The sequence below is a fragment of the Crocodylus siamensis genome, chromosome 9 (genome assembly GCF_052110815.1).
Source record: "Crocodylus siamensis isolate JL-2025a chromosome 9, ASM5211081v1, whole genome shotgun sequence".
NCBI lineage: Eukaryota > Metazoa > Chordata > Crocodylia > Crocodylidae > Crocodylus > Crocodylus siamensis.
In genome coordinates, this window is record NC_143403.1 from 45,585,137 (window position 1) to 45,599,400 (window position 14,264).

At 50.2% G+C, this 14,264-nt stretch overlaps 1 protein-coding gene across 1 annotated transcript in view; it reads right to left on the reverse strand.

Annotated features, from left to right (window-relative positions):
- Positions 1-14,264, reverse strand: part of SCARF2 (scavenger receptor class F member 2) — a 179,215-nt gene that overhangs the window by 136,977 nt on the left and 27,974 nt on the right. The window contains exon 2 of the mRNA XM_090062358.1: positions 2,084-2,142. Within this exon, the coding sequence (XP_089918484.1) occupies positions 2,084-2,142 (59 nt within the window). The remainder of the gene's footprint in view (positions 1-2,083; positions 2,143-14,264) is intronic.

A 14,264-nucleotide genomic window follows, 5' to 3' on the forward strand; every position in this document is an offset into this window, starting at 1 on the left:
GCTGGGGAGACTTAGACTTTTTCCTGACTGTTACCTTCCCTGGGCCAGTCATTTCTCCCTACATACAAATGGAGAAACTGAGAGGATAGTTTTTCTTCCAGCTTTGTGAAACCTTTTGAGAGAATCAGATGCAGGCATTAAATCCATGCAAAATGCTGTTATTCGTGTTAATGAAAACTTTACGGTATTAGTGTGTTACACTCTCTTTACCTTTATATATACAGGAGAAGCAAAAGAACTAAATTAACTTTTCAACAGGAACCTTAGCTTTGGAATTCCCTGGACTCATGTGATCAAGGAGTCTATGTCCTTAACATGCACACGCAGAAAGCCTTTTCTCAAGCACTAAAACACAGCTCTTTCTGGGGCAAACTGCAGCAGCTGCAGAGTACAGCTGAGAAATACTACACAACAGGAAGTGAGGGATACTATGGGCCAACTGAAACTGCAGGAAGTTTTACAGGAATCCAAAAATAGCTTTGGAAAGTCTCACAGGAATGTTCTGGGATTTCAGGTTCCAAGGACTTACAAAGCTCGTCGCTCTTTCATTATTAAATTCAACAAAACAGTCTAATCCAGAGCTGCCCATTGCCAAGCTTCAGCCCTCAGGGGACATTTACTCTGGATCTTTAACTCTTGGCAATGAAAAGTGTAGCTGTCTGATGATTCTGCCCTGAGGCAGCCATGGCAAGAGCACTACTCCCGAGAGCTGCCTCTGTCTAAGCTGACTTAGTTAGCTTCAGCCGGGCCTTACGCTGGGGTGTAACCAGCCAGAAAGCCTCCTCAATGGGGATATACAAATGGTGAGAGCCCAAGTTCCCAACCTTTGCCTCTTTTGCTCAGTGCAGGCACATTTAGGCCCAACACAAGGACTTGGACCTATATCAACATTTACTGGAACTCAACATGTACCATGCATAAAAACACTCCTTTTCTTCATCTCTATGCCCCTCCCTGCATATCAGAGATGAGGCTGTCATTACCTATTTCATTACCTATTTTGTCTCTCCCAGGTAGCTGGGTGCTTCACTTTGGAAACCCACCAATCTACTGGATAGTTATTGTCCAGTGTCACAGGAGTTTTTTTGCGTACCTGGAAGGAGAGGTTTAGTAATGCAGCTCTATGCTCAGGGCAGCTGAATAGCGGCCGAAGCAGTGCTAGATCCTTTGACAACACAATCAGCTACTGCTGCAGCAACAGCTGCTTTTATGCCCCTCCATAAAGGTGGTGCCCAGGGCTGCTGCTCCAGTTGCCGCTGCCTCAGTTACACAACTGCCTGGAAGTGTCTTCCAGACCCTGTACAGAGACTGGGTTTGGCAAGAAGCTGGGTTTCAGCCTCTTGTCAAGGACCAGTGAGGGCCTCAGGATGTGACAAAGATGTAAAATGAAGAATATAACAAAATTATTCATGCCATGGGCTTCCTTCCTATCATTTAAAAAAACAAAAACAAAATAGAACAAAAAAGCCACCATGACCAACAAGAGATCACTTGCCTTTGATTTAGAAGCTTTTAGCAGCTGTCAACAAAAATGGTATGGAAACCCCAAATCTGTGTATACTGTAGGAAGCCCCAGGGCTAATGTTAGGGACTACCTCTCAAGGAGAGCAGAATGCTATTTTGAAACTGAAGCCTGCATTTACGGTCTCATGGTGGCAGCTGGCAGGATATCAGCTGTGTCTAGTTCTGTAAAGGGAGCGCAGCATGGAATGGGCTCTCTCCATCTCGCTACAATCCTGCTTTAAACAAGTGAGAAGGCACATTAGGATGTGCCTGCTCCTGTGGTGCTTGCCAGGCCCTGCAAACATCTACCGTTTCTTTGCTAGTCTCAGCCCCACCCTAAGAGCTGGCTCTGACAAAGTGAAAGCTAGCGGATTTCCAAAAGGAACTCCCTGAAACCAGAGCTAAGTTCAGGTGTACAGAGACCCCCAAGAAGGGTGGAAGAGGGCATATGGGCTCTCCTACTCTGAACACACCATGCTAGGCCTATAGTACTAGCAGAATTCCCTTCAAGAAGGGAACACATAGCAGATCTGAGGAAGGAGGAAGAAGCAGTGTCCAAGGAAGGAATGCTGTTGCTTACCTATTAAACATTCATCTCCTTGTTGCCTCCATCCTGGGCAGCACACAGACCCAGAAAAGCTGAACAGGGAAAAACACAAAGGCTGGTTACCATTCTCATGTTCTTTTGGCCTCACTGCAAACTCCCTCCCCTTCCTGCAGAGAATGGTATTCTACGTGTCAGACCACAAGTGTTAGAAAGCCACATGGCTCTGTACACGCATGCCCTGGACGAGCAGAAGTTACAAAATTGTAGTCAAGCAAAAATCCATGACTAACGAGTGTTAGGCAGAGAAGGAAAATACCCTTATGCCTCAGCCCACAGCTGGCTCACTTCAGTACAGCTAAGAGCCACATACAGCCACAGAACACGACATAAGCTGCAGGGATGGGCCCCTGTAATCCACCCCTGCCACACAGGCAATGCCAGAGACAGTGCACAGCCATTTGAGATCCCCAGTGGCCACTTGTGGTCACTTGTTGCTCCCGTTTGTGATGAGGGAGCTCATCTACAGGGACTACCACCCCAATACAAGCTGGACTGGAGCCATGTTCTACACCAGAATTGCACCTACAAACTTTCAAGCAACTGCAGCTACTCTACCACATGGTGCTCCTTGCTGGGAACACAGAAGTCCAGCGCTTTGGGCTCTACACTGCCTGCCTAGAGACTTCAGATAGTGGGGTGAGGAAGCACTGGCTCTGAACCCAAAAGCCTGAGTTGCTCATTGCAATGACCAGAGAAATCCTTCTCTCCCTGCCTGACCCCTCTACAGCTGTTAACAGGCCAAAATGCAGGGCCAACAGGACCCTGGTTCCAAGAATGGAGCAGCTGGAGGCATAGCATTTCTGATGAGACTGAAATTCAAAGACCTGTTGCCCAGTCTGGGTGATGGGCCAGGGTTAATCACCTTTGGAGTGGGCTAGCAGAACTGTCAGGTATCCAGGTTGTAGCTGTACTGGTCTAGAGCAGGGGTATCCAACCTTTTTTGAATGTGGTTAGGGATCATGAACTTTTTATCACCCAGTGGGCCAGCACGCCATATTCAAAGACCACACAGGAAGTGGTATCACATCAGGAAGTGGTGTTGCATGACCTTTGATACTAATGAAGCTGCACGAAGTGACAATGAAATGGGTCTAACCAGTTCAAAACTCTCCCTCTACAGCATCTACCTCTGCCACTGTTCGGGACAGGATACTGAGCTAGATGGACCACGGGGCTGATCAAACGTGGCACTTTTTATACTCTTATGTTCAGAAGCTCTTATGTTCTTTGGCTGAGTTTCCAAACTATGGCTGAGATTTGCAAAAAGGGGTAAATAGGCATGTTACAAAGTTGTCATAAAAGATTTGGAGCCCTCTAAATCCCATTAATTTTAATGGAAGTTGGCCTTTTGACTCAGCTTTGAAAATCTCAGCCCAAGATGCCAACCAACTAAGTCAAAATATATTTTGCATTTCTATGTAGTGCATCTATGCGGGGCTCTCCAAGCATTTTACAAACATTAAATGAACATCAGAATATCCCTGCTTTTCAGAAGAAATGTGGTGGTGAGGACAGTCTGGGAACATCTCTCACTCTCTATGTGTGATCTGCTTCTACTGTCCTTTGACCACCCTAGGAGGGCCCTCACTGCCTCATTTCCAGTTCAGAGCAGGTAAAGTGTAAGTGGGTAGTAGGAAGGGCTTATTTTTTGGCAGCAGGTTTAGTGGCTTGAAGCTAGCGAAGATGTACCCACAATTAGTCACTGACTAGAGTGGGAACACAGTTGTCCTCACTTATTAACATGTCTCCAAGGCCCTGCACTGTCTCTGCCTACACGTTGCTCTCATGTCCTCTTGCTTTCCTAAATCTCATTAGAGGATTCCCATCGTGCCTACTGGACTGCCGTCACCGGATAGCTCTCCTGGTTCTCAGGTTGTGCTTCTGACTCTTTCATGGCCACTTTTAGGGTGCACACTTAGAACTCTGGCTTTTCCTTCCTGCCCATTTTGCTGAATTGTGATTATTCCCATGGGGCATGAATGTAATTCAGTGGCTGTGATTCTGCTTTCTCATACAGAGGCAATGACTCTCACAAAGTATGACATATTTTAGTGGGATAAAAACATTTTGAAGGCCACACAGAAAGCAATAAGCAGTCTTTACTCACATGAGGTTACCAGGTATCAACCACCTGCTACTTAGGTTCCTGGCAGGTACAGACACAAGTTTATTAGCACGTTGTTCCAGAGTGAGTCTCTGTGCCATAGCCTACATCAGGTCTCAGATCTAGGGAGCCTGACCCCTCCCAGCCATAGGCTTGCCAAGTTATACCAATCTGCTGGCCAGTGCAGACCTGGCTGGGCTCCTCTCATTCCCAGTAGCATGTGGGAAGCCAGCTTCAGCTGCATGCCACTTCTCCTGGCCGGTGCTGACCCGGTTGGGTCCGTCCCATCCGGAGCAGCATACGGCTGAAGCTGAGTTCCCACAATCTGCTGGGGATGGGATGAGCCCGGCCGGGTCGGCACTGGCCAGCAGAAGCAGTGGTGGAGCCGACCGGCGCAGGTAGGGGGAAAACGCAGCTCAGCCCCTGCTGCTCTGGCCTGGCTCGTCCCATCCGGAGCAGCACATGGCTCCACCGCTGCTTCTGCTGGCTGGTGCTGACCTGGGCAGGTCTGTCCCATCCAGAGCAGCACGCCGCTGAAGCTTAGTTCCCACGAGCTGCTGGGAACAGGAGGAGCCCGGCTGGGTATGCACCAGTCAGCAGAAGCGGCGGCAGAGCTATGTGCCACTCGGGATAGGATGAGCCTGGCTGGAGTGGCAGGGGATCAGCTGCATTTTCCTCCTGCCTGCACCGGTCAGTCCCAAGTGGCGCATGGCTCCAGTGCTGCTTTTGCTGGCTGGTGCCAACCCAGCCGGGCTCCTCCTGTCCCCAGCAGCACATGGGAAGCTGGCTTCAGCTGTCTGCTGCTCTGGATGGGACAGACCTGCCCGGGTCGTCACCAGCCAGCAGATCCGGCGGCGGAGCCGTGTGCCGCTCGGGACTGACTGGTGCAGGTAGGGGGAAAGTACAGCTGAGCCCCTGTTGCTCCGGCTGGGCTCATCCTGTCCTGAGAGGCATATGGCTACTCCTCTTCCCACACGCACTGCATCGGCAACGTCAAGCTGACATGGTGCATGTGGGAACCTTGTCCCTTCCCCAGCCCTTCAGCAGCCATTAGGAAGCTGCTGAGGGGCTGGGGGAGGGACAAGGGGTGGGAATGAAAGTAAACAGGGTTTACTTTCATTTCCCATTGCAGTACTGTTGGCCACAGAAAATGGCTTGGTGGGCTGCATGGCGGCTTGTGGGCCATATGTTGGACAAGCCTGGTCTAGAGGAAAAGGCAATCAGGATTTGTAGTAGAGATGATATATTTTATTAGACTAACAAGATTCTTGCAAAAAAAAAAAAAAATTAATTGCAAACTTTTATCAGGCATTGGAGAAAAGATTGTAAAAGTTTTCCTGCATAGAAATGAAAGTTCATATTTCATAGGATTTCACAAAGGAATCAATAGGTGGAAAACTCCTCTGGGCAGTCAGTTCATACCAGATATTTTTCTGATTTGCAGTACACATTGAAAACACCATATGAGAGGCTGAGAGTCAAACAGTTTATATTAGGGGTGCACTGATAGAGATTTTGGGGGCCAATACTGATAGCTGATTTTTAAGGAGGCATATCAGCTGATACCTATCTAATGTCCAATATGGCTGCATGCAGCTGGTAATTCTGTTGTGGTGGAAGAGGAGGGGGAGGGCAGGGGTGTAGGGTGGAGTGCAGATCAAATGCCCCCATGGTGAGGGAGGTGGCAGGGGCAGAGGCAGGGACAGGGGTAGGCGCTGCCCAGCCAGGGTGGGGCAGGGTGCAGGATGGAGCCGCGGACCATCAGGGGAGGGAACACGGCTTCTGCCACTGCATGCACCCCAGGAGACCATCAGAGTGGGGCAGGGCACGTGCCCCTGGATAAGTGCGGAGCAGGGTGGGTGGGCTGGAGCCAGGGCTGTACCTTTCTCAGTGAGGGTTGGACTTTGGGTGGGCGGTGGCGGTGCTGGGAGGGGGGCTATGGAGTGGGCTGCAGCCACTCCAAATGTTGCTGTATCCCCACTCCCAGCACTGCTGCTGCTCACCAGGCGTAGCCCCAGCTCAACGCTCCGTCTCCACCCATGCGCCGGAAAGAGCCGGGGCTGCATTGGGCAGATGGTGGCAGCAGCGCTGGAAACAGGAATATGGCAAAATGTGAGGTGGCTACAGCCACCTCCATAGCTCTCCTCCCAGTGCTGTTGCTGCCTGCCCTGAGCCCAGCCCCTGCCCAGAAGAGTCCGGTGCAGCCCCAGCTCCAGTCTGCAGCTGCAGCCTGCCCACCCCACCCCATGCAGATTTGGGGTTACACACTGCCCCCATGCCCTCCTGGGTTGCGTACAGTGCTGGGAGCCGCTTGCCCAGCCCCACCCCTCCCCCCAAATTGCATCTCTGTCTCACACCTCCCCCTCCAACCCCCCAGCTGGGCAGTGCCTGCCCCTGCCCCTTCCCTCACTGCAGGGGGGTGTTGATGTGCACTGCTCCCATGCCCCTTCCCTCCCACAACAGACCTACAAGCTCCACGCAGCAGTATGCTGCTGGGTTGTGCTCCTTGCTGTCTGAGTGCTGTGCTGAGGCTGCGCACACACACAGGCATTTACCAGCCAAATTATTAGCCACATTGGGCTGATTTCTGATACAGCCAATTTTCTTTATATCAGTACCGATACAATATCAGACTGATTTGCTTCTAAGTTTATATGATTCCTATAGGCACTTTGCCGTATTCCTGCACCTTTATTTTACTTCTAACTACCTGCCTCATTTTAGTGTAAAGTTAAATATTGTTATGGTGGATTTTTTGGCTTATGCTTTCCTGCAAGGATACTGAATTTGATTATAGATTTCATAGACATTAGGGCTGGAAGGGACCTTGCAAGATCATTGGGTCCTGCCCCCTGACCAAAGGGCAGGCAGTCAGCAGGGGTCAAATGATCCCAGTAAGATAGGCATCCTGTTTCTTAAAGGAATCCAGAGTTAGTACCTGCACCATCTCTGGAGGGAGTCTCTTCCAGGCCCTGCGGACTCGGACACTGAAAAAGTTTTTCCTTCCATCCAGCCTAAAATGGTCTTCAAAGAGTTTGTGATCATTGGACCTAGTCTTCCCATGGGTTGCCCCAGTGAACAGATGTTCTCCCAGTTCCCAGTGCACACCCCTTATATACTTATAGGCTGCCACCAAGTCACCCCTGAGCCTATGCTTCTCCAGGCTGAAGAGTCCCATGTCTCTCAGCCTCTCCTCAGAAGGCCTTCTCTCTTGTCCTCTAATCATTCACGTGGCTCTGCTCTAGGCGCTGTCGAGCTTTTCCACATTCAGTTTCATAGTTTCTAGGGTCAGAAGGGACCTGAGCAAATCATCTAGTCCGAGCCCCTGCCATGGCAGGAAAGACTACTGGGGTCAAACGACCCCAGCAAGGTGTTCATCTAACCTCCTCTTAAACACCCCCAGGGTAGGAGCCTGCACCACTTCTCTTGGAAGCTGGTTCCAGACCCTAGCCGCCCTGACAGTGAAGTAGCGCCTCCTGATATCTAACCTAAACCTACCCTCTGCCAGCTTGTGACCATTATTCCTGGTCACTCCTGGTGGTGCTTGGGGGAACAGTGACTCCCCCAGTGTCTGCTGATCCCCCCTGACTAGTTTATAACAGGCCACTAGATCCCCCCTCAGCCTTCTCTTTTGGAGGCTGAACAGGTTCAGGTCCTGTAGCCTCTCCTCGTAGGGCCTGCCCTGCTGTCCCCGGATCATACGAGTGGCCTCCTCTGGACCCTCTCCATGCTGTCCACGTCCCTCTTGAAGTGTGGTGCCCAGAACTGGACGCAGTACTCCAGCTGCGGCCTGACCAGTGCTGCATAGAGGGGGAAGATCACCTCCTTGGATCTGCTTGAGATGCATCTGTGGATGCATGCCAAGGTGCGGCTGGCCTTCCTGACTGCATCCCCACACTGCCAGCCCATGTTCATCTTGGCATCAATGATGACTCCAAGATCCTTTTCTGCCTCTGTACTGAGGACAAGGAAGTTCCCCAACCTGTAGGTATGGTGCTGGTTCTTCCTCCCCAGGTGCAGCACCTTGCACTTGTCAGTGTTGAATCCCATCCTATCCTCATCCGCCCACCCTTGTAACCTGTCTAGGTCCAATTGCAGCCTATTCCTCCCTTCTAGCATGCCCACATCCCCCCACATCTTAGTGTCATCAGCAAATTTGAACAGAGTGCTTTTTACCCCCTCGTCCAAGTCACTGATGAAGATGTTGAACAGTGCGGGCCCAAGGACCGAGCCCTGGGGGACCCCACTGCCCACATCCCTTCAGGTCGAAAATGACCCATCCACCACCACTCTCTGGGTGCGGCCCACCAGCCAGTTGGTGACCCATTTGACTGTGTGGATGTCAACACCACAGTCCCCCAGTTTCTTAATGAGAATGGGGTGAGAGACAGTGTCAAAGGCCTTCCGAAAGTCCAGGAAGACTACGTCCACTGCTACCCCTACGTCTACCGATTTGGTGACCTTGTCGTAGAAGGCCACCAGGGTGGTTTGACTGAACCTGCCTTTAATGAACCCGTGTTGGTTACTTCTAAGCATAATCTCTCCTGCTGGCCCCTCATGGACATGTGCCAGAATAATTCTCTCAAAAAGCTTGTCTAGGATTGAGGTAAGACTAAGGCCTATAGTTGAGGTAAGGCCTATAGTTTCCCGGGTCCTCCTTCTTCCCCTTTTTGAAGATGAGAATCACATTGGCCCTCTTCCAGTCCTCTGGCACCACACCAGAGCACCATGAGTGCTCGTAAAGCTGTGCCAGGGGTCCCGCAATGACATCAGCTAATTCCCTCAGTACTCGAGGGTGGAGATCATCCAGACCAGCTGATTTGAATACATCCAGTCCCTCCAGAAGTTCCCTAACTAGATCCTCACTGACCCTTGGCCTAGATGCGCCTAGATGCACAGTTTAGGTACAGCTCCTGCATGAGATGCCCATCATGCCCTTCCGCAGTGGAGCACCTTGCATTTCTTGGCATTGAATGCCATCAGGTTTTGATCTGCTCACCTTGTAAACTTGTTGAGATCAGCCTGGATTGCCAGCCTATCCTCTGAGTAGCTGCACTTCCCCATAGTTTGGTGTCATCAGCAAACTTAGCCAGTTCACTTGTAACACCTGAGTCCAGACCATTTATAAACACATTGAAGAATACAGGTCTGAGAACGGAGCCCTGGAGAAAGCCATTTGTTATAGTGCATCAAGTTGATTTGGTTTCATCAATTGACACTCTCTGGGTCCATTTATGAAGCCAGTTCTCCAGCCATCAGACCATGAAATTGTCTAGGCTGCAATTCCCCAATTTTTTCATGAGGACAGCATAGGGCACCATGTCAAAGGTTTCTTGAAGTCCAAGAATATGATATCCAACCCCTCTCCTTTGTCCAGGTGTGTCACCTGGACATAGAAGGAGATCAGGTTGGTCACACAAGATCTACCCGCCATGAAGCAGTTGGTTATCACTCAGAATATTACCTTCTGTTAGGATGGTCCTAATGGTTTCCTTAATAATGTTTTCCAGAATCTTTCCAGGGATTGAGGTCCAGCTAATTGGCCTGTAGTTCCCTTCTACCTTTCTTGAAGATAGGTACCACATTGATCCTCTTCCGATCATCAGGCACTATGCCCAAGTACCACAACTTCTCAAATATCCTCGGCATAGGCTGTGCTATAATGTCAGCTAGTTCCTTGAGCACTCTTGGGTGCATTCCATCCAGGCCAGCTGATTTGTGGATGTCCAGCCTCACTAGATCAGTGGTAATGGTGGGTGCAGGTTTGCTCTTCCCCTGGTGATCCTGCCTCTTGTCAGGCAGGGTGATGCCACTAGGCCGATTGAAGACCAACACAAAGTAGTCATTAGGGAGATTGGCTTTTTCCTGAGTGTCAGTTATCAGCTGCCCCACTTGGTTTAGTAAGGGTCTAATGTTCTCCTTGTTCTTTTTCCAACTTCCCACATATCTGAAGAACTTTTTGTTGTCCTTAATTTAAATGGCCAGTTTGAGCTTGGTTTCAGCCTTGACTTCCTTAGTTTGCTCCCTACTACTGTGGGCTAGTGCTGACTACTCCTTCTTAGTGCTGTTTCCCCTCTTCCATCCTTTATAAGCTTCTTTTTTTAGGTGCAAGAAGTCCTTGAGTTCCCTATTGAGCCAAGGGGGTCATCCAGCCCTTTCACTACTTTTTCTGCAGGTTGGAATGGACTTCCCTTGTGCTTCCAGGATTGCATCCTTGAGGAGCAACCATATATCATGGACATTCCTCCCTGTCAGTTTGTGGTTTCTCAGGGCCTGAACAACTAGCCTCCTAAGTTTGTGGAAGTCGGCCTTTCTAAAGTCGAAGACTTCCATATTGCTGATGGACTTGCCAATTTTGCAGTGAATAGAGAAAGGGATCAACTCATGATCACTGTCTCCCAGCTTTCCTTCAATTCTCAGGTCGCTGACTAGATCAATCCCTTTTGGCTAGTACCAGGTCCAGCAGCACCTTGCCCCTTGCTGGGCTGTAGACTTCTTGAGACGAATAAAGTTTATCAATGCTTGTGAAGAACAACTGCAACTGATCAGATTTGGCCGAGTGCTCTTCCCATGAGATGTCTGGGTAGTTACATCTTGGTTGCCAATCTCTACCTGTAGGGAAGTGTATTGCTCTTTCACATAGAGAGCTACACCCCTGCCGTTTCTTGCAACCTGATCTCTCTTGTACAAGTCTTCTGTTTATTTCCTGAATTCTTCTCACCTTCCTATGCCCGTGACCCACAATGGGAAGGATCAAGGAGTCCTATAGTCATTCATGACCTGGCCGGCTTCAAGTCATGTCATTTGTGCCAACATGGATAAGGAGCATGGGGTAGTGGTCAGAGGGCAAGATAAGTTTTGGGATCCTCTCAGCTACATCCTGGATACAGGCTCCTGGGAGGCAGCAGACCTCACAGGCTGAGGGGTCAGGGTGGCAAATTGCTCCCTCAGTCCCCAGTAAGAGGGAGTATCCCAGAACAACCACCCTGCATTTCTTCCTAGGGGTGGTTGCAGGATGCCTTTCTTCTTCAGGTATAGGAGCTGGTGGTTTTACTGGCTCATCTGGTGCAGCGAGGATTTTATACTTGTTGTGAAGGTCCAGGGGAGTGGTGACCCTGGTGCAGTGTGCCTTGGAGCTGGAGACAACCTTCATCCAGATGATCCCTGGGCTCTTCTATCTTCTGGGGAAGGGCCTGGCAATAGGAGTTGATTTCCTCTTTGCCATCCCTGATGACACACAGCCTCTACACCACAGCCTGGAGCTCCCCTATCTGGTACTCCAGGGTCTCCAATGTGGAGCAAACCTTACAAGGGGAGACGGCAATGCTCCTGATCCCAGGTGCCTGTAAGTACAGCAGGCAGCCCACACAGGTGGGAGCCAGGAGCTCTGCCTGGGTGTAGGCCGGAACCATGCGTTCCATCTGGGTGGAGTCCTCAGCAGCACTGGGGTGGGGGTCCCAGACTCAGAGGGGATCCTCGGGGTGCGGCATGTCCCCACTACCATTGCACCATTAGTAGTCTGGGCTACTGGTTTGCAGACTCTTTTCTTCAGGCTCGCTGTCTGGAGCCTCGTGCCCCTTCTGCTCGCCCTTCTGTGTGAACTCCTGCACTGGCCCAAAAGTGTGCCTGTTTGCGCATCCTGTTTGCAAGACTCTGGTTGCATGGCTCCCTGGGTGGCTGGGCAAAGTAGGAGCCAGGTGGGGTGGGGGGTGACTCTCCTCAGCTCCTTTCAGCTGCCTGGCAGTTGTCTAGTTCCCTCCCACTGTGGTCCCCGCTTACCTCCCAGTTATGCTGGGGGTCAGGTCAGGGGTCTGCTGCATCTATTGGGAGTCACCGAGGGTCCTGGGCTTGCAAGGGCATGATGGGCATCTCATGCAGGAGCTGTACCTAAACTGTGGATTTCTGCCATTGGTGGGCCCTTTTAAATCCTGTGCATACACAGTAGGGCCTGCCACTGGTGCCGCATCATTCTAGGGGCTAGGGAACCCCTAACCCTCCAGAGAAGGGAACAGGTAAGTGCTCCCTCCTTCCCCTATCTCATGCACCGGGTAGCACTGGGACGCATGGCTCCCTGGGGGGCTGGGCCCAGTAGGAGCTGGCAGGGGTAGGGGATGCGATTAACTTCTGCTTAGGGGGTCTAGTGAACTTGATGAGGTGCCTGGTTGATTTTGTGAGCAGATCCTGAGACCGGTCACCATTTTCATAGGCTGAGTGTGGTGCCCCTCCTCCCCACAACATGCCTCGGATTGGCCAAAGGGCCCCAGCAGTCCTGCCCCTCCCAAGAGACTGTTAGATGGCTCAAAATGACAGCTTAATTACCCTGATTAAGCCCACAGAAGCCACTAATCCACATGTTATTAAGTGTGGATTAATGCCTTCTCAGCCTTTACTGGCGTAATCAGTAGGGACCTAGTAAAATTGTGATTTTGCAATTTTTGCAGAAAGCATGATATCAGGCAGGCTTCATGAAAATGTGCAGGCTCTGAAAAAAAGCACAGGCTCTATGCTTTTGGCAGCTTCTCTGGAAAAAAAACAAACAAAAAATTTACCAAAAATAAAATGCTTGCTCCCTCTGGGGAGCCAGCAATCCTCATGGCTGCTGTCGCCTCGCTGCACACCCGCTTGTGGGATGGAGAGAGGCTTCTGGCATGGCAAGATGGCTGCTGCCCTGGCCCCGCACCACTGATTGACTCTAAGAGCTATCCCTCATACTGCCCTGCCCCTCTCTAACCAATCAGTGATGAACAGTGGGGTTGCATGATGGCCAGCTCTCACAGCCAATTAGTGGTGAGGGATAGGGCCTTATGAAAGACAACCCTCACAACCAATCAGCAGTGATGGCAGGGCCACCAGGGCCCCCTCAGCCAATTAGAGGCCCACCGTGCTCCACCTGTGAAATTGGCTGCCTTCCCCCCGAGCTGCATGTGAAATTGGCTAGCAGCTGCCTTGAGCTCATTAGATCCCCTAGTAGTTAAGTCACAGTTTTGGGCCATCCCTAAGCTGGACTGTGGTCCTGGGCCACCTGTGGCAGGCAGCCAGAAGGCTGCATCAGGGTTTGCAGAGTTCTGACAAGGCTCATTGCTAGCGGTGTTGTGCACGCGCACCACAAGCTGTGCTGGGGCTCCTCAGACCATAGTGCAGCTACTTGCAGTCTTCCAGCTGCCTGTCATGGTGGGCCTGGGGGCATGGGACAGCTGCTTGTGTGGCTTCCTTGCCATCCACACCTCCCCCTCCTCCCCTCACCCTTCTCTCCTTCCCTCCGCCCTCCACCCTCTGTCTTCCCCCTACTCCTCCCTCTCCCACCCCACGCCAAGACTGAGGACTATCCACACAGGTAAGTTGTTTTTTTCCCCCCAGCAAATCTGCCATTTTTCACCCTCCTGAATTCATGGTTTCTGTGAAAATCACACAATCATGAATTTGGTAGGTCCCTACTTATGGTAAATATTATAATGTCATGAAAGAGGATGATTTCAGGTAAAACTTATCCTGGTTTAGTGTTGCAGTGAAGGTTCAAGTTGAAAATATTTAGATCTAAGAAACAGAAAAAAGAGAATAGAAAGCTAGACAACGCACAGTATACACTACAACTTACGAAGTAGGGAGAACTAATAAAGGAAGGAGAAGACCTCGTGGAAAAAAAACTATGGCTGCTAGGACTAAGACAATGAGGAGATGGATTTTTAAGTATATTACAAACAAACTTTAAAATAGTATACACACATTACTAGATGGAGATAGTAAAACTTAAGGTACAAAAAGGTTCTCTATTTAAATGTTTATACGTAGAATATTTTCAAGTCCATTAGGAACAGAGGTAGGATATAGACAACATTTATTAAGAGTTAAACATTTTAAATATGCAAGCCTGAAGAACTTGCATCCAAGAGTCCTAGAAGAGCTGGCTGAGATCTCTGGTTCACTGATGTTAATGTTAATATTGTGCCCATATTCACAACAGACAAGCACAATAACCCACATGATGTCAGGGAGAACCAACCCTACCAAGTAAACATGTCCCAAAGAGAATATGTAAGCTGGTTTGGCTGA